Source organism: Trematomus bernacchii, unplaced genomic scaffold (assembly GCF_902827165.1).
Source record: "Trematomus bernacchii unplaced genomic scaffold, fTreBer1.1, whole genome shotgun sequence".
Lineage (NCBI taxonomy): Eukaryota > Metazoa > Chordata > Actinopteri > Perciformes > Nototheniidae > Trematomus > Trematomus bernacchii.
This window is the reverse complement of record NW_022987839.1, coordinates 58,705-79,714: the sequence shown is the minus strand read 5'-3', so window position 1 is coordinate 79,714 and position 21,010 is coordinate 58,705. Positions and strand designations below refer to the sequence as shown.

Sequence of the window (21,010 nt, the reverse complement as noted above, 5' to 3'; positions counted from 1 at the left end):
GTATTATTGTAGTTTCTTAAATAACTGTTAATTTCAAAACACCATTCGCCGCCTGCTTCATGTATTCAATATTAATTTATTTGCACAATTAGTTTATACAATTTACAGAAACACTAGACTTGTGTCTTGTTTCTATCGCTCATCATACAATACATACATTTTTTTGACCTGCTGCTTTTTACATAATAGTTGTGTTATTTATGTTAATAATTGTTTTACCATTCTATGCTTTGTTGTCATTGTTTTGAGCCATACGATTGTTTATTTCTATCCTCTTATGATAAATGTTACTAGATGTATTATTGATGATACTGCTTTTAATATTCTTAAGATTTTTCCTTATAAAATCGATATATATTTAAGCCAAATACCATTTACATAGCTGAACCTTTTTTTAATTTAAACTTTATTATTTACAGATTTTGTTTAAAAAATGTTCAAAAGCTGAACATAAATAAACAGTGTAGATGTGCATGAGGGTGTTTTTGTTTTTTAATGCACATTTAATAAAGAAATACATGGCTTTTTCATACCAATATCTATTTTATAGGACAAAAAGCACTGACTCCACATACAGTTTCTTTCTCATTTTATTGTGATCCATAGGAACTTGGTCAATTCATTCAGGCATACTGATCATTAAGACAGATTACAAACTGCTACTCAGTCTTTAAGCATATTTTGAATTAGAAAAGGTTGATCATACAACAATAGGATATGATTATGCAAATTATAAAAGTGTAACATACTTCACATACACTATTTAGCATAATGAATAAATCATTGTACAATGGCACATTCACAAGAAACGTACATATTGTTAATGGGTGCCTCTTACTGGCAGTCTAAAGTCTAAAAACACTGTCCTTCATAAAACAGCAGCACTGCTCATATTGAGCAACTATTCTCAATAAGAAAAAGAAAATATATTGATACTTAGTTTGTATAAAGGTGAAATATACACTAACTTCATTTCTACCTATCATGAGAGTTTGCAGTCTTTTTCTAATACTAATATGGTGCTCATCATTTACCAGAGAGCTAATTTCTAATCAATGCTCTGAATCTGAAAAGTATTTGACAGTATAAAAATAGTTCATTTTATTAACAACAAAATCCTCTAATGTAGATACATTTTATTTTGTAAGTGTGAAGATAGAAAAGGCAGCCAGGAAATAAAACAATAGGAAATGTAATCGCAAACAACAATGATTTCTGGTATCTTTTGTGATAAACTATTTACAGATACACCTGTACAACAGAGGCGGCCCAAAACAATGAATAAGTATCGGCTAAATAAAACGTACGTTCACATGAATCTTTCAGCACTAAATCATAAAAAGTCGGCCTGGTCTGGGCCTGCTCGGTCTTTTGCACCACGATGTGTTGTAAAGTGCCTTTAAGACAAAGACCAGTCTGAGTGTCAGTGATGCTTGACTGGTCGGGCATTATCAGAGTCCTCCAGTCATCTAGAGCTCCTCCTCTTGTCCTTCATTATCCTCTTCATCTTCAGCCTCTTCACTTTTTCTCCCAAAGACAGCTCACACTGTCAGACATGGATGCTATAAAACAGGAACTACCACTGTGAAGAGAACAACAAAAAACACATTAGGTATATGTCAACACCTTTATATGTTGCTTACACTGTGCTACATTAACAGTTGAAGCAACAGCAATAATCTGAAACGTTATTTGAACTAAAAAAATCTACGCCAGATGCATCTCCCTCTTCTTTTTCATACAAGAAAGAGCTGAATGTAACTGTGAAGCTGACCGTTGAGCGGCCCGACCAAGCAAGGAGGCAGAGGCAAAACGTCCCAAATACAACCCGTTGTGGGCATTTATTAAAATCATAGACACATGATTCACAGCCTCAATCCTGCTGGTCTCCCTGAACACATCCTGCAGCCACAAGGATCTCACACCCACCTAACCCAACAAGAAAACAGCACCTAAATACACACACAGACTAACAAGACACAGGTGAGGGTGGAGCAATTAGACACAGGTGAGGGGGGAGGAGCCATCACAGGGCACCAGGTGAACACAATCCCCAACAATTAAGCTATACAACCCGTAACGGAGGCCGAGATCTATAGGCCCAGAGATCACCTCCGTGACAGTAACTCAATGGTTTATTTCCAGCTCCCTTACTATACATTCAAGAATGTATTACGAAAGCCCTGAGAGGCAAGTTAGAAAACTACATTCAGATCATCAACTTCAAAAAAGTCTGACCTAAATGTTTTCTTTCCTCATTCTATTACTTAAGAACAAGTGGAAAAGGTTCTGCTTGGATGTAATTTCTTAGTTGTTTTAAATTATATTTGACATAAAACATTTATATTTTTCAAGTGAAAACTGAATTTGTTTTTCTTTTGGTCAAGTTTGTTGTTGGAATACTTATTTCGTCCACAAGAGACTGAGGTCGAAAACTACAACAGGCTTAGTAGGAAATACAGAAATAGGAGATTTCCAAATTGGAAAAAGGTCTGATCTATAAAAGGTACTGACGGTCAACCGAGGCACGTTCACAGATGAAGCCGATGCGGTCGGTGCAGTAGAAATCATTCCAGTTGGCGTTATGGATGAGGCCAGCACAATCCTCGCCTTTGTCATGGCCATGGGTCCAGTTATCAGGCTGACCGGGCTTCCACTTCCTGATAGCAACAACATCATAAACATGTATTCAAGTTAAACAGAACATTTAAATCACTGAAACACATGAATTCCATCCGATTTATACATTTATCTTTTGAATAAATGTGGCCGGTCTACTCACGTGAAAGCAGGTAAGGTTCCATCCACCCATTTCCAGACATTTTCCTCCTCCAAGTCAGTAAGGCCCAGCCAGAAATAGCCTCTTCCTGCAGTTGCATCCTTTACAAATTCCTACAAATAGAAGAGCAAAACATTATTTCACAGGATTAGTTTAGCATACAAGTCTGAATGTATTAAAGTAACCATCTGGGTCTGATTTCCATTACCTGTTCGTCATTGTCGTTGATAATGAGCATCAGGGATGACATGTTGGTACAGAACTGTTTGGACTCTTTAAAGTTGAGCCTCAGAGTGGTGATGTAATAGCAGCTGTCTCCAAACCTTCTGTACCCAGTTGGGCAACCTGGATTAATCATTTACAGAAAACAGTAGTATAAGTACAGAAAGAATCTCATGGAATACGTTCCAAAAGTGTAAATAACAAATAATAATAATAATTACAAATAAATGTATATATTTTTTAATAATGTCTTTTTTTCCAATGAAGGACAGATTCAGTACGGGAGAGGATGAGGGCCACATGAAAACAGAAAACATTTTAGGATGTGACCAAAAGTAAACTCACTTCCGTAATGAAATGGTGTTACAAATGAAAAGGTGATTTTCCTTCCATTTCGATCTATTTTAAACCCTTATGTAATGATTTAACTCACCAGGCGCTGGTTCAATGACCTGGGTCTGCCGGGACACGCTGCCCTCAGTTACCTCTACTGGTTTTGAGGGTTGAGGTTTGGGGGGTTGAGGTGGTTTGGGGGGTTGAGGTGGTTTTGGAGGCTGAGGTGGTTTTGGAGGTTGAGGTGGTTTGGGGGTTTGAGGGACCTTAGCTGGCTTAGTGGGCTGTGGTGGCTTTGGAGGCTTTGGAGTTGGAGGTCTAGATGCAGGTAACCCAGGAAGTCCTGGAGGACCGGGGGGGCCGATGGGTCCGACGGGCCCACGAGGTCCTTCCAGCCCTGCAGGACCAGCTGCTCCTCTGGGCCCCTGTGGCCCTTGAGTTCCTGGCGGCCCTGACAGTCCATCCCTACCAGGAACCCCAGGAGCGCCCGCATCGCCCTTTTCACCAGAATTTCCAGGTCGGCCCCCAGACCCTCTCGATCCTTTGGCCCCGGGAAGACCCCGAGCCCCGGCTGCACCCTTTGAACCTGTTGCACCTGGTAGACCAGCAGCACCTTTCTCTCCTTTAGATCCCACCAATCCCAGCATCCCTTTGTCTCCTTTATCGCCCTTTTGTCCTGACTGACCCACTGGCCCCTGGGGACCCTTGTCACCCCTGGGACCCCTTGGACCTGGCGGACCTGAAACACAATAACAACAGATGATGTGCCAAAATATGATGTCACTGTTCAGGTCTAAACCTGTCATGATAAATATAAACACTATTATTGTGTTTTAAAGATCATCTCATTCCACTGACATAATGATCATATAATAGCATAATAATGCAAGAACAATAAGGCACCCTCACAAAAAGCATTTTAATGCTTAGAATATTCTGATATTGGAATTTAATGAAATATATAAGTTTTGTGTTGGTACAGAAAACCCTGCTGTTTATTCTGGCATCATAAAAGTGACATTCAATTATGCATGGTAACACAAAGGGCATTGTGGAGGTCAGCAAAAGGATCAAGGTCATGTACATATATTGTTCAATTAAGTCCATAACTATTTTAACAGTCCTAACGTTTTTTTTACACAGGCTCACAGAAAACTAACTCTGAACTGTATAATTTCTTCTGTTCTTACCTTGCAGGATGGTGAAGTTGGTGATGAGCTGTGTATGCTTGCTGTCCACCAGCTTCATCTCCTCCATCACAATGGAGAGGTTGTTGACCTCTCGGTCCAGCCTGGACACCAGCACATCCTGCTGTGCGCGAAGCTCTTTATTGTCTTCGCTGGCCTCTGTTACACTACCATTCAGCCCCACTAAAATGTCTGAATGTCGCATCACTGTCTCAGCGCAGGACCTCAGGCCGTTCAGCTTAAAGCTGATGGCCCCGAGGAGCTGCGCGGTGAAGCTCACATTTCCGGTCACACGGTCCATGTCATTCTCATGTCTGTCTAACCGCGCTTCCACCTCATCAAACTTAGATGAGGTGATGTCATCGTGGTCTCTCTGGCTGTCCATCAGCTCATGCAGGCTCTGGCCTTGCTCCTCACTGAGAGCCGAGGTGTTCTGGATCTGGCTGGCCAGGGTATTGAACTGAGCCCCCAAATCATCCAGAGCTTCTCCGTTTGAATGGGCCATGGCTGAGTTATTAGCTGCCAAAACCTGCAGGTGCTGGACTTTCTCCTTCAGCCACTCTGTGTCCGACCGTGTCTGCCAGGCTGTCTGCTGCAGACCCTGATAGTCATTCTTCAGTTTCTGCACCGCCTGGCCTGCGTCTTCCACCGTCTTCTGCAGCGTGCCGAGCAGATTGCGCTGCTGGGACTGGGTGATGTTCAGCGAACTGATACTAACCTGGGTCTGGCTCTGCACTTTGACCTGGCCCTGTATCTCCGTCTGGAGCCGTGCAGTGTCTGTCTGGAGGTTGTCAATCATGCCGCTGTAGGAGGTCAAGGTCTGGTTGACCCCACGCAGTGAGGCCTCATTGCCTTGTATAGAACTCTGCAGGGAGACGTGTCCATTCTGCATGTCATCTCCTGTGATCTGAAGCTCATCCAGCGCGTCTCTGTTTCTGGTTGCCCTGAGAGCAATGTCATTCAGCTGGTTCTGTAAAGCCTCCAGGTCTGACTTAAAAGTATTGATGTTACTTGTGGCATTACCTGACTTGTCTCCAGCCTGATCATCTGAAAATATAACACAGTAAAATATGTCTGTTAATAGAAAACGAAATATGGTAAATGATCAGTGTCAAAAATCTCCTGCTTGCAGACATTTAACATTTAGTTCACAGCTATTGTGAGTTAAACTATAAATGTTTGATCTAATCTTGCGTGACAGGGCTTACCTAGTTTCTTCAGGTCTGTCTCCACTGCATTTATCTGGCCTCCATAATTCTGCATGCCCTGTGTGACATTGTCCATCCTCTGGACCACTGATGATACAGAGAAGACACTGTGTGAATACATCTGTACAGGATATACACTAACAGGGGAAAAGGTGAAGTTAAGTAGCAGTATTTTTCCTTACTGTTTAGTAAGAGGAACCCTTATTATAGTATATCTGTTAAACCTGTTGTGTAAACAGTATTTACTGAGCCAAGCTGATTGTGAACAGCAGAGGGTGCTGCAGTATTCATTCCTCTCCAGTTAATAACTGTACACTCAAACAGCAATTCTTTACACAGGATGTTAAAAACATGAAAGACTTTCCTACGTTTTTTGTAACCGGGCAACTGAGTATTTTTGATCATTACAAGTCTCAATTTTCAGAGCACATTTACAATTTCCACTTCAGGAGTAACTATAAACAATGTCAGACACATGATGAATAGCACACTCTGACTCTGGCTCAACTCTCTTTTCTCATCACATCTGCAGCAAAGAGTCCTCTCCACCGTTAGTTTTCCGTCTGTATGTGGGGGCGTCTAAAAACGGCTGGAAAACATCCTTAGCTTTCACTGTTAGCATTCCAGAAGTGACAAAAACACAAAAGAATAACATGAACCGAGAACAAACGAGAACACACAGTCCAAAGAGATGTTTGTCAACAGCTGAAGTTGTTTAGCTTGAGCCTCATGGTTTACCCTGCAAATTAATTTACATTTGTAAATAGTGAGAAATATATTGTATACATTATTTGAGATGACTACAGTATATTGCTACAGCACTGAGATGATAATAGTGACATCCAGCCCACACTATCATGTGTAAAATACCTGCTTATTCCTCTCTGTTAATCTTTCCATCCCACACAGTCATGTATTGGAAAAGCATTATTGAGTTATATAAGGTTGCTAATTTGAGTAAGGCTTATCGGATGCCTATTGTGAAGTTGTAAACTATACTTAGGCTGTTACCCAATACGAGGCCAAGCAGATTAATGCTGATCAATGCTGCAGTAAACGCTTATTGACCCAGCAGCAAGCACAAACAATGCCTTAATTCTAACAATAGAGGTCATTTGAAGGACCAAGACCAAGAAACAGGTTCATTAGTATAGAAATTAACTGTTTACTGTTTAAACTGTGCAGTAAGGGAAAACACAACACAGAAACCAGCCTTCACTGTTTTTTCTCCCAAACTATTTTGGACACTTTCAGCCATTTGTGAGTGAACCTGTGGTTCATGAGACAACAAATTGCTACCAAGCCATAAAATCTACTCTGGGTTGTTAAGCCAGGGTAGATGCTGCGTGGTCATCTGTTAGACATTAGAGCCAAACCACCACATTCACATGGGCTCCACACAAACACAGACCAAAATCTGCAAACCCAAAACAATCCAGAGAGCACTCAAAGGGCACAACTCAGATTTAGATCTGAACTTGTAGACATTATTTTGAATAGACTCATTCCTCACTTGATGGATACAGCTTGTTTCTGTTGGGTGAGCTGTATGCTTCACCAGGTAAGAGCGCATGTGGATCAGGTATGAACTAAACATTTCTGCTCAAAGACTTTCATTTTTTTATGATTGATCGGGGCAAGAAATGTGTGACGTTGAACCGTATGCAGAGTAATGTTCCATATTGATGGTGCCTGAGATATCTGGAGTCCTTTTTTTGTTTCTATGTAACATCATTGCCCTGGCTCAAACAAGGAGAAACCGTAAAACGGGTAGCAGTAAGGACAATGACTTTGTTTTCAATCTTCGAAAGACATCAATTCAGAGTAAACAATGCATTCTGTCAAGGGAGTAAACAATGCATTCTGTCAAGGGAGTAAACAATGCATTCTGTCAAGGGAGTCTCATGATGTGGTAAATCTTAGCCTGAACTCTCTGACTTGGTTAAATATAATTTTTTATGCTGTTGCCGTTTATAGCCGTTTGACTATCATCAAACCTCAGAGAGAAAGAGAGAGGCAGAACGATTAGACCTGGGGGTCAGGAGAAGAGGAAGTGAAGGAAAACTGCTTACATAGACTACATATTTCCATTTTGATACTTCATTTATATATTACTTTGTCAACATCTACACAAATCCTTTATAAGATCATTTACAAATGTGTTCATCAAAAGGGACTAGATAAGAATAGTATACAACCACGCTGGCCACTCTTGAGTCTGTACTAAGGTAAGTTATGCTGGAAACCTAATACCAAGGCCAGCATGCTAAACATGTTTACAATAATAATGTTTTTCCATGGTCACAATCTTAGTTTAGCTTTTTGAATGTTGGTCTTGAGTTTGACTTGATTATGAAACTAGAGGAAGAATCAGGAGATCACTAAAGTCAGTACGAAATATCCTCTGTGGACCTTAAATTATAAACAACATTTTAGGGCAGTCTTAAATTAATCAATGAAGTGTATTTATATCACACATTTTACATTTGTCTCAGGGGGCTTTACAGTTTGTAAACATTTGGCTCAAAACAACCTAAAATGTGTAGAAATAACACATGAATGAATTAGAGAAGCACCATTTAATACTGTCTGATACCAATACCAATTACGAAATTGGACTTGTGAAGGTATATCTAGATATCTATCTGGGATTAAAGCCGAGTCTTATTGCCTTATTTGAGTAATTATGTGTCACATAGAGGGCTAAATGTTGGATTTTTGTAATGGGACAACAACTTTAAAATATGTGAAGTTGTCAAGGTTTGCAGCAGAGACTTGAAAAACTGCAGTATTTTTACGAGAAGTGATTAATGTCTTCAGTTTTGACTCACCTTTGTATCCGAGTACGGCCACTGCTATGGTGAGCAGGGCGCAGAGCACATATAGCAGTGCTATAGCCGCCCTCAGTGCCCAGTCATTTTTACACTTGGTGCACTCCGAACCCTCCTGAATTCCTGCAACATACAACAGAATTGGTGTCAACGATTGTTTTACAGTGTGCAGTTAGTGTGCCAAATGCTAGTAACAGAGGGACAATGTTAAGAAACAGTAGAAACTCAAATATTGTGCAACTGGAGCCGGGAGTGGAAAAAATCCGGCAAAGTTTTTAATTCAAAGATGAAATCATAAGGGATATTTTTTTCATTTCATAACTAAGTTTAGTATTGTGTCTAAAACGGGACACGCTGTGCCTTTTTTCAGCCAAGTATCAATTGAAAACATTTGCTCTCATGAATATAAGATTCAGTTTGAAACTTTAAAAACACTGCACATGTGTTCACCATATGACTGAGAAACCAAAACAAAACAGCATTCTTCATTCTGTGTCATTCCTCGTAGCCATTCAGCCTAAAACTATGGTGCAGTGACATTTCTAGTTATACGTGTCAAGGATGTTCACTAGTTTTAACCTTTATATATACAGTCTATGGTTTTAACACTATGTCCTGAAAGCCTCTAACACCATGTGATACAATGCTAAACATTTTTACTATAGCAGGGTGTTTACTTGACTTCATTAGAACCAACCATGTAGCCTCTGGCAGGCAGAGAGGGCAGCTGGTGTGCATTCACAACAGGCAATAAAGATCGTTCTGGAGATGGATCAAACTTGAAATCTTATTCTCTCTTACTATTGTTATATAGTAAGAGAGAATTTGTGTAAACCATTAAAAGTGTACTAGAGAGAAAAGGTTAAAGAATATTTAATTGTCTGGGCAAAAACAAAACTGTTAAAAAAACGTTTTTGTTACATTAAACCTGTCTTCAAATCTGGGCCTCTCAATGTGCAACCAATAGAAAAACTATTATGTTACTATAATGTTCTTTCTGGCAATGATATTGTGCTCAATAAAATGAATTGCTGAAACTATAAACTGAATGGCATCGCGAAAAAATAGGAGCCACTCGAAGCAGTAAGACAATAATAGTACCAGCTGAAGTTGATCAGCCACTCTACAAGTTTATTTCAAGGTTAAACCAAAAGTGAGGATATGCACTGGGAAAATCCTTTATTGCAAAGAAAAACAGTGAGTGTGCATCACTTTGGCAACTACAGTAGATAAAGTTGGTCTTTGTTTTGTCTTGTCTAATCAGGCTGTTTGATTATAACCTCTGATCACCAGACTGATGTATTTGCTTCCAAGTGCAACCATTTCCATCATTTCACAAGTTTGCCTTCACACTCAAACATGCCCCTTACATTTTGGCTGAATCATTGTTTCCATTGGGGGAAGCTACAACAAGCCCCAGCTGGACTGACATGTCCATGTGACTTCAGGGTATCAGAGGCCTGTCTCTGTCCCTACAGGTCAGCCCCCCCCCCCCCCACCCCACACGATGGGACTGAAAGTGCAGCCACAAGAGGCTCCATCCTGCACAATGAGGGGTGGGCCGGACCACCAGAGGGGCACTGGGGGGTTTGGCCTCTCGGCTTTGGACCCACACATCTGTGCAAACATCACATCTGACCACCTCAAAGGGGCAGGCGACTGTTGTCCTTATGTGTGCTGAGAGCCTCATGTTGGGAGTCAGTGTGGAGAGCTGCATCAGAGCCCCCCCCCCTCACTGGTCCGGACCACATGCTGCTTAAAGGACAACATCACACCATGTAAACAAGCAGCCGACCGCCAGCATGTTCTGGGTCAAGAGCAAAGTGGGGGTGGTATCTCTGTGTTCACTAGAGTTCGAACATAAAGGCAGTATCGTTTCTGAGACCCTCATGCTCTCAGGGTCACTGCATTTCTAATACATTTTCACCCCTTTCACTCAGGCATGAGCCATTAAAGATGTTTTAATAACTAACTTTCCACAAACCTCCCAGTACTAAAATATAAGTTTAACAGTTTCTTCAAGGTACAATGCCCCCACATACCTTTATTAGACTGTACTGTATGTCAGATTGTTGTTATTAAATACTGAAAATGACCTTAACATGACTATTTCTGTCATCGTTCAGCAGAAATGGAAAATGTTTTGGGATTTGACTTGGCACATGGATGTTCAGACCATTTGCACATCCGAGAAACATCTTTCTAAGATGGTCAAATCATAACCTAAGATGAAAATGATTAAACTGTCAGGACTTTGACGTTAACATTCCACATGCTGCGCTGCAGAACCTGGCAGGTTACAAACCCAGACTGTCATGTTCTCACAGCAACGATGCTTCCACAGAAATAACATGGAAACTCATTCTGGGCAGAACAGCATGAAGCTCATTCCAGGGACGCAACATTTTCCCACTGCTTGTGACAGGAGTGTTTTCCGTTCCCCTCTATGGGATTTTGCTAAAGCAACAGATCTTACAGCGATGTGGCATAAAGTAATAATGAAAGTCAAATAGCTTCCAAGGTTCCAGTTTTGTGTTACACAGAATCCAAAAAGAAAATACAAACCAGTGGGGTTTTATACACTCTTTACTCATACTTTTCTTTTACTTATCTTCAAACAAACTGCTCTTGATTCCTACTTTCCTTGAGATACAGAAATAATGTATTTTGATGAGTATTAGTTGAATGAGATATTCAAACACATTTGATGGCACTTCTGTTTTCTGTATATTTACGTCTGTATTACATTACATTTCATTTCATTTTAGCTGACGCTTTTATCCAAAGCGACTTACAATTACCAATTAGAGGGACATTCTCCCTGGAGTAACTAAGGGCTAAGTGCCTTACTCAAGGGCACACTAGTGGTGATGTTCCAGGCGGGATTTGAACTCACAACTTTCCAATCTTCAGCCCACCTCACTATCCATTAGACCACCACTACCCATTATTAGTATTACTAGATGCGGTCCAAACAGTTACTTGATGGCATGCTTTGTCATAATTACATCCACAGAGGATCTTAAGGTATGTTGAGGTCATCATGGTAAAGTAATAAAACATCAAATGAACTGATAATGTGTATTAGTCTGAAGATGATAAACCAAGCATGCTCCAGCAAAGCCTTTGAAATTCAAAAGGATCATGTACAATCTTTGCAAGGGTCACAAAAATGTTGATAAAGAAATCAACTTAAGACTCAAAATCCAGGTGTCACCATCATTTCTTCTTTGCGTGTACTGCTTAGTACATTTTGTGTTACAACCCCCCGTGTTGTACCTCATTCAGTAAGTGTGTCGTGTTTCATATCCACAGGGCCATTGAGACTTTTTGCTGTCTACGCATAAACTACCACAGTATATAAAATGCTGACACATACATGTCATGAGCTGAATGAAAACACATTGCCAAACTAAACGGCCCGGTGCAGAACACGGTAGGACTGTTGAGAGTTAGAAAGCTGGACGGCAGCCAGGACGTCCCAATCAACAAGATGGAATCTGGCCAGATTATCCTCAAGAGGAAAATAATTGCCAGAAAAAGCCTCAAAAGAGCAGAGGTAACATGGAGCATACTGTATCTTACATGTTATGGCTGTCAAGTGTGAAACATGCAGCTCCAGTTTTGGCCTGTTTTTGTTTTTACGCGATCATTTATGGGCTGAGTTTATGAGCCAAGACAAAAACAAGCGCAAATTCGCAAAAGCTGCGACACACATGCATCCATGCGTTCATGCATTCACACACACACACACACACACATCAAACTTCACAAACTTTTTATGTTCTGACTCCTAGGGCTAGAACTGGGGCTGCCAAAAGGTGGGGAAATTACTGTGAAGCAACCGTCTGTTGGTCACATGATCTAATTATAACTATGAGCATTAATCTCAAAACATACTTTACAGCCATGTTAGTGACGTGGCAGTTAACTTTGTCGGCCTGTCAGTCTATCCACCAATTTGGACAGATCAACATACCATCAATTTAGATAACCATACAATGTGGTAAAGATATTCACTGTGTTCTTTTAAAATCAATCTTTAAATCTGCTAGATGGATTGTAAAGACAAAGAATTTTGTCCTGTATTCTGTAAGGGTGTATTATACTAGCTTTGGTGTTCCCTTAAAAACAAGCAATATAATCAAGTCAACAACTTTAATTTGTCGAATTCTTTGTTTTATTACCAAACACCTGCAAAGCTACTTACATTTCCATCAGCATTACTTTATATTTAGTGCCATTACATTCAAACTAGCTTATAAGTAAACACAGAAAACCCAATAACTTACAATAACATCAGAAAGTTAGCATTGTCATTGTGAGCATGTTAGCATGTTGACGTTAGCATTTAGCTTAAAGCACCCCTGTGCTAAATGACAGCGTCACCGAGACTCTTAGGTTAAAAAAAAAACGTAGAAAAAGAAAGAATTTGAAGAAACATTTGTTTGTACTACTTCGAAGAAGAAGTTATGTTTGAGCTTTGTGTTTGTTTATTAGCTAACTGTTGTGAAAGTGTAGGACAGAGGCAAAAAAACAGGAATGAGGAAAAAAGAGGCAGAGAGAGAAAGATGTAGGTAGCCCAGTGTGGTGTCTGTAAAACAGCTGTATTTCATTTGGACTGAGTCAGTGAAAACAGAAAAAAAATCAACACTTATTCTCTTATTCCATGTACCTGCCTTTAGACTGGCCTGCATGCCCTGTCTCACTCCTGGCTGGCAGTGGAAACTTCCACGGCAACACAAAGAAAGCCTGTACAGACTCAAGCCTTTTTGTGTGAAGACCCTTTGTGCAGAGTGTTAATACTATGTTATATACAGTACAGGGTGGCTACCACAGCTAAATCTGGTCACAGGCCAAAACCCAAGAGTCGCACAGACAGGCCATGCCTACTCTACCTGAATGGACCCTGGCACATTACAATGCTGCCAAATTCTGCATTTTCCTGTGACAATTTCAGAGGGAACACACATCTTTTTCATTTAGAGTGGTTACGCTACTATGTGCTGTCTGTCCACAAATGTACAAACTGTCAAAACTACAATTACATCTAATTTTGGCTCATGTTAAGTTTGTAATTTCCACATTCTCCCTTGAACTAGTTTAAAAATTGCTTAATCAAAACAAAACACCCTTGAGTAGTAGACACATAAATAAAACATTACTCAAACCCACTTGAATGAAGACAGTGGGTAAGACATAAAGCTGCTGTCAGCTTAGATTTACCCATTCAAAAATATCACAGAGGAGAGGACAGGTTATTTATGATAGTTCAAACAACAATCGTTTGTTGCACATTTTGTTTAAGTGGTGTTTCAGCAACCCCCAAACCGTCAAGTCACAATCTTTTTAGCTTGAGACCCCTTAAAAACAATGACATATCTCCATGTAACTCCTGATCAGTTTAAAGCTTGAAGCAGTTCAACCAAAGAGAGATTTTTCCTTCTTGTACATTTACTCCTTGGCGACTCAGTCCAAATGTACTTAGCAGTGCCTCGATCTATATATCAACACCGGCATGCTGACATCGTCCGACAATCTCACATTTTGACTTTAGATAACCCTATGTAAAAAGAAAGAAGTTACAAAAGTCATTAAAAATCATCTTTCGTTGCCGATTCATTTTAATAGCAAATCAACTCTCAGTTGTGAAGATTTTGCTTCGAAGTGATGGAGCGTTCTTTAGCTTTTGATTTGTATTTCATTAACTCTTTCAGAAGATGTGTTCATTTTCTACACTTGAATATAAGTAAATAAAGTGGTCTTCTCTTTTGCAATGCACAACAATTCAAACAGATAAGACAAATGTTATTGTTCTTATTTATCTAGTGCAGCTTGGGGTTGAAGAACTGCGTGTGATACTTCTGATCTTTTCCTTCAAACAATGTTGAAACTTAAACTGAACTAACATGGTGCGCTGGGGTCCCCCTCTGGCCCTTTCAGCAGTATTTACAGTCGCCAACAGGAATGTTAACAAGTAAACACTCTCCAACAGAGGAAGTCACCACTGAGACAAATTACTAAGACATTAAGGTCCTTGAATTGCTGAGCTAGCCTCGGCTATGATTTTTTATTTTGTTCCTATACCAACAGGTTTATGACACTTTAAATTGAGCCCCATTCCTCTAGCACATCTGGACCTTGTTATAAATCAGAGGACGCATGCAAACACTTGATACATAACCCCTTCATGCCAAGCATCATAAGGATAACGTGCTGGGCTCTTTAACTGTGCCTTCTGTGGACTTCTTTGGGTGTTATTATAAGAAACCTTCTCTGTGGTGCTCATGATGAGTAAGGAGATCTGTGGTTTACAGCCGCCAGAGATCTGTATGTTGGGTTGTTTGAAGAAAAATAACATATGGATGGCTGCATGTCTGAACAGGATGACAAGCTCTCATTACACATGCACACAAAACACCCATTGCCTAAAGCTGACCACGCTGAACAGGGTGCTCACAAACATCAAACGGGGACATACAGTACAATATGGACTAGGGTCTCTGGCAAATATCCTCTTTAGTATCATCCATCAAGTTTTATGCTAGGCTTGCAGAAGAAAATACTTAGGGTCCTAAGGTCACTTTTCTCTTTGAACCTTTTCTTATCCAAAATTCATTCTTAACTACTGAGATTTATTGAGAAACGTCAAATAGTTACACCACATTGGCTTTCATTTTGATATGTAATGCTGTGCTTTTTTAAAGAGCTGTCTGGAAGAAATGTCTCCCAACACGGCCCGCTTGGAAGTGGAATCCCTTGTGTTTGGTTCATTCTGCAAGAGTTATAACCATTTACTTAGCAGCCCTTCACTCAAAAATGGTGTCTTGAATTGAGTGTCAAAAAAAGGTGGGAAGGGACTATTTACAAAATGATGTATAAGATTCGACCCATTCCAACCCCAATAACCTTTGAATACCGTAATATGTGTTTTTATATTGCTGAAAATGTAGTTTTCTAGAGGAACTGAAGAAATTTGATAAGTTTATATATAATTTTAAAATATAATTGTTTATATCCCCCTCACAAGGCACTCTTGCCTATCACCTGCTCTTTATATTGTCTATAAACATGCAAAGATGCAAAGTTTATATAATTGCAAGCCCCTCAAGTACAATCGCATGCTTATGGACACATTCCAGTTTCACAGAAGTTGTGCAATAACAAGTGAGAAACATTTGGAAATAATGAACAGTGGGCTATCCGTTGATAAAAGCGTGCAAAAGCAGAAATATGGCACCCTTCAGTGGAACAGACCTCACTGTTGAGGGAAACTTTATGGTGCATTTCTTGTTAGCTGAGCAAGCTGCTGTTTTCTGCTCAAAGGCACAAACAGAGTCTAATTGGTAAGGAAAACAGTTAGATGGCCTATTAAAACAGGGATTCAGATCCAATGAAGCAGTGAACATGGAGTTGATTAGATCAGGTTTTGTCATCCCATCTGTGCCTGGTTAGAAGAAGACAGACTTTGACAAATGGGTCCTACATTGTAATCCCCATAGACCAACTCATAAGCACGCGAGTGTGGATCATAAACAAAGCCGGGCCTCTGTACAGGGGAAACTTCGAGGGGCCTTTGCCTTGGTTGATTGGGTATCTATTAAGTATTTGTGGTCCAGTCAGCAGTTTCCATTGAAGAATAAAATGCAGGTTTGTCTCCTGATCTCACTGTGGATAATGAGATGAGGAGATAAATAGTTTGAGTCACATCTGCTACCACCAGTTTCAGCGATGTGATGGAGGTCCTTCGTGAGCTGGCAAGCTGAATAGGTGTTGGCAGGCAGGATTAGTTTTTTTGTTTAATGTAATTGAGAATTCATATTCCCAAGGTGTAAAATACAACTCAAATAGCACCTGCACTATTAAAAAGGAATGTTTTTAAAGCAGGCACATGCAAGTATGTACACTAATGCAAACACACAAAGGACTTATTAAGTTCTGGGAAGCTATATTTTAACTCCAAAGTTACACTTCTTTCATCACTTGTCATTTTAAATAATGATTATGCATCAAGGGTTATAAAGACTGATTACCTTGGACCTGAACCTACAAAAACTTGAAAAACTATCTAATGATATTTATTAACATTTAGTCAAACTAGGTCGGCACTTAACCCGGCATTATTATCCATTATTACACACGCGAATACAAGCCAAGGTCTAACAATGACCAGTTTTACGTCGCTTCATGATTGCGAATAGTGATGGTTAAAAAACAATTAGACATTCAATTCCAAACAATTCTTACACTCATGCACTATATGCTAGTTTATAGTATGTGCAGCAAAGTTACCCCTCCCTGTCTGAGACTTTAACATTTCTTACTGAAATACAGGGAATTTACAGTAAGATATATACTCCCTTAAAACAGCCGTTTCAATAACCATCATTCACATCCATGAATTTAGAAAAACATGGAAGCCATAAACTTACTTTATTGGCCTGAGAGGAGAAATAGAGACCCCCAGACTCCTCCTGCTCATGTTCCAGTGTTGGCATGTCAGAATGAGGTAATGCCAAGTAAAACAGGACCATGTGAACCTCAGAGCGGTAAAATAGGGAGATTGATCCTCACTTTCACCATGTCAGTCATACCACATGAGCAACTATTCTCTTGACTTTGACTTATGATGTGTCTCTGCCCTCAATATGCCTGGAGGTGCATTTATGCGACAGGGTCAAATTGCTTTTAATAAAGGTGGAAGACAGCAAATGTATGTGTTTTCGAAGAGTAATCGTGTAACTGTGAAAGCAGACACAAGTTATAGTGGTTACAAAGCCAAATCTGTTAAAAAAACAAACACAACATTTGGAAAAAGTTTGACTAACTGAGTTCGACTAACTGTACTACTAACCAAGTACAGCAACAAGCAAACCCACAGGTAGCCTTCAATCCAACTGTTTATTCAGCATGTTGCATGATGTGTGTTGCCCCTCATGGGAGAAATGAAAAACTTATGACAACAGTATGACAAGTGAAATATTACCATTCAATCCCTATAAAAAAGCACAACAAAAACATAGAGACTTAAGTACAATGAAAAAATAAACATAACTTCAACAGATAGCCCAGTAAACTACAGCAACTTTGCATTCTGTATTAGCATCACGTTATATATGAATAGTTAGTTTGGCTAGCAGTGAACTCATCACAGAAAAACTAAATCTACAACTCTGACAGTCACAAGGCTCTATGATAAATGAGTACAAATAAAGATAAGTGTGTCCATATCTCCTTGGACACAGATTTCCCAAAAGATTAGCTTTTCTTAAAATGTCAGTTAGCTTACAAGTTAACTGTGCCGGTTAGAGTTGCTGTAACAATGTTCCCAAATTACACAAATATCTTGGATCCAGCCTGTCAATCGATGGATAATCAGGTTTGGCTTCAGATCCCAATCTCAGTCCTAAAACGCTCCAACTATTTGGTTCCAAAGACGCAGTGAGTGACGTAGCCAGCCATAACATGAAACATGGTTATTATAAAGGAAAACACTTGCTCTGGCCTCTTCACAAAACCAACACTTGATATAAAACAATTTCCGTCATCCACAGGGTTAGGCAAAGTGCACAAGAGGGTCTAATAAAGCAAGAACTTACTGGATGTTGTATTTTTGGACGAGAACCATGCATGCAGCAATGTGCCTCTGATGTCATTATTCTCTATTAACCATTTTAGTCCGACTAATTTTCCTTTTACTAGGAGAACATTCGGCACTCTGTTAAGTGTGGCAAACACAATTATAATTGTAACCATATTAGTCTTGAGAAAGATTTTATAAATGTTGGCTCCCACACTGGAGCCTCTCAGAGAAGTATCTGTGCCTTGGAAGACGTTGACAAATCAGACGCAGTGAGATCAATCAGAAATCTTGACTTCTCCTAATCTCTACTGCACCACAACAACATGAACACAAATAAACTAAGACATGTTTTGTCATGCGGGTTTAGAATATATCATTACGCAATTCATTTGAACCCAAAACCACTTTGGTGCTAAGTTGAACACTGGAGTTAACTCCCAGACCATCTGTGCAGTTGGGTTTTCCGTGGTCACGCCTGCTGGGTGGCCCACCATGGAAGTACTTAAGATACTGAATCAGCAACAATCATCAGCCAGCCTGATGATCATCAGCCCGAGTCTGTGCTTCACTCAATACAATCACAGCACACCACTTTCAAGCTTCATCGCCCAGCAGTGCCAATAAAACCAAACACTGTGGAGTCCAAGTCTGGATTTTCTTTTGGGATGCTGACCACAGAGAGGGTGGTCTGACTTCCAGCTCAGGCTATTGTAGCTCCACTGTGGTCCATGTCAAAAGTTATGTAATGTCTCATTAAATTAATATTTTATCAAAAGATGCCAAATTCCAAAATACACATTTTCTCACTTACTGCAGAAGCTGTCAAGTGAGAAAAACATTTAAATTGTATTGGCTGAGATTTTGAAAATAACCCCACATGTTGAATTTAGGTGACCGAGAGGCATTGGTTTTTCTCTCACAGAAGTAGTTCCATTGTTTTAAGAAATGAATAATGCTGTTTTTTATAAGAACAAACACAATCTCATATTCCTCCATGGGATTGGAGTACTGTCTCTAAATCCAGCCAATTAGCACCAAATGCACGCACAAGACCTTACTAAAGAGTAAAATCAGTTGTTGTATATTGTGGGTGAACTAACTCTGAACTATTGTACTGAAGTACACAACAATTTGAACTTCACACAACATAAGAGCTGCTGTACTATATCCATGCAGACTGAGTGACTCTGATCTCCTTTGCAGCAGATGTACAGATGTGAAGACACAAACACATGCCTGACTTGAAACCGTCATTCAAAACACTCGGGAGCCAAGTCGATGGAAAGGCTCCACATGGCTTGCTTCTTTGCACAACACAGACATTTTTTAGTATCTCCAAAAATACAAGCACTAAAGCATAAACAAGAAAAACAGTGAGTGGTGTGCTGTTGCGAGGCCAACTTAATCAAAGCCAGAACAAAAAACGCAGGCAGGTCAGAGAGTCGCTGTGTGACTCACAGCAGTACAAAGGAAAATACACATTTTTCATTCTAGCTTTCTGCTGTTTTTCAAAAGAGAGGAAACAGCAAGGTTGATGTTGGCCCTCTCTGGAGCCAAAAGTCCTCCATTAAGTGTAACACTGAAGCTGAGGCTTATGCAGAACTTCCTGAGCATATCTAAGACTTGTTGACAGAAAATGGAGTCAGACACTTCCAATACTTGTGTGTGTTATTCTTGTGATCGAGACAACAACCTTCTGGGAAAGGAGAGCTGAGCAAACATCCATTATGTGAGAAAAGACACCCTATCAGATGACAGTTGGTTGCAGGCGTGTCATTAAAACTGGTCAAAGTATCCCTCAGAGACACGTAGCACTGAGTGGTGCGAAGATGTTTGATGAGGTGGTTGTTAAAAAAAAATACGGCTTTATATAAAACCACACTGACAGAAGCTCCACGGCAACTCCAGAAATGTCATGTTTTATTTTTGAAATCCTTTTTAACTGACATTTTGAATTAATAGGAGCGCCTGATCTAATGTCTGCAAAGCAATGTCTGCACTGTATTATTCTGAAACTGTAAGCCTGCTATGAAGATAAGATGGAAGTCAAGGCAGCTGGAGCTCATTTTGATCTCCAGGCTTGATAACAAAAGGAGCCATGCAGAGGTTCAGGCTCTTTCATATAGCATCCATAAATATAAAGTAAAGGGTATAACGGTCCATGGCAGTCACGGTTTGGTGCAGCGGAAAGAAAATAAAAGCATAAGGTTACGTTTCTTTCATTTATTTTGAACAGACAGTAGCGCATGTGTCAAAGACAGACACACTCATCCTAATTGGGAAGCATTTTGCCCACTGGCAACTTGTGTAAAGTATTTTTATTATAAAAATAAGGAGCATTTCAAACACTTAGTATAATAAACTCTGAACAAACACTTAACCCAAAAGGCAACATGTTACAAAAGGCTATAACAGTGAAGCACCTATTATGAAATGTCAGTTCCAGAGACCCCGAGCAAATCATCGTCCACATCACAATAACGTCAAGAAGCGTGAAAAAGCTTTTAACATGTCCATACACTAATGATGAGCTTAGCATCCATGGTGCCTTTTGCAAACCTAACTCCCTCTATCAGCATCCTCTTGTTTTGGGATTTATGTCACTTAATGTTTTTCTAAATATGTGTGTATGCTAATTCAACTGTTGCTGGGGGGTTCACTCAGGGACAGAAACTACACTATGGATAGGATATCGTTACGGTAGAGTTGGTGTGGTTGAGGTTAGGTTACTAAAAGTATGGTTAGAGTTGAAGACAACCCAACAGCAATTGTTGGTCTGCAACAGAGCGCTAACTCTAGTCTTCTGTATGAGAGTCGGACACATTAGAGGACATTCCACCACCTTGATATAACATTTTTTAATCCGG

At 39.9% G+C, this 21,010-nt stretch overlaps 1 protein-coding gene across 1 annotated transcript in view; it reads right to left on the bottom strand.

The window, feature by feature from the left end:
- Positions 1 to 572: 572 nt before the first annotated feature.
- The window catches only part of colec12 (collectin sub-family member 12), a 28,929-nt gene continuing 8,491 nt past the window's right edge, over positions 573 to 21,010 (bottom strand). Inside the window, exons 3-10 of the mRNA XM_034153062.1 lie at positions 8,561 to 8,683; positions 5,730 to 5,816; positions 4,525 to 5,568; positions 3,435 to 4,073; positions 2,988 to 3,124; positions 2,783 to 2,892; positions 2,515 to 2,660; positions 573 to 1,582 (exon numbers count right to left, since the gene is read on the bottom strand). Coding sequence (XP_034008953.1) covers positions 1,563 to 1,582; positions 2,515 to 2,660; positions 2,783 to 2,892; positions 2,988 to 3,124; positions 3,435 to 4,073; positions 4,525 to 5,568; positions 5,730 to 5,816; positions 8,561 to 8,683 — 2,306 coding nt within the window. The 3' untranslated portion in view covers positions 573 to 1,562. The remainder of the gene's footprint in view (positions 1,583 to 2,514; positions 2,661 to 2,782; positions 2,893 to 2,987; positions 3,125 to 3,434; positions 4,074 to 4,524; positions 5,569 to 5,729; positions 5,817 to 8,560; positions 8,684 to 21,010) is intronic.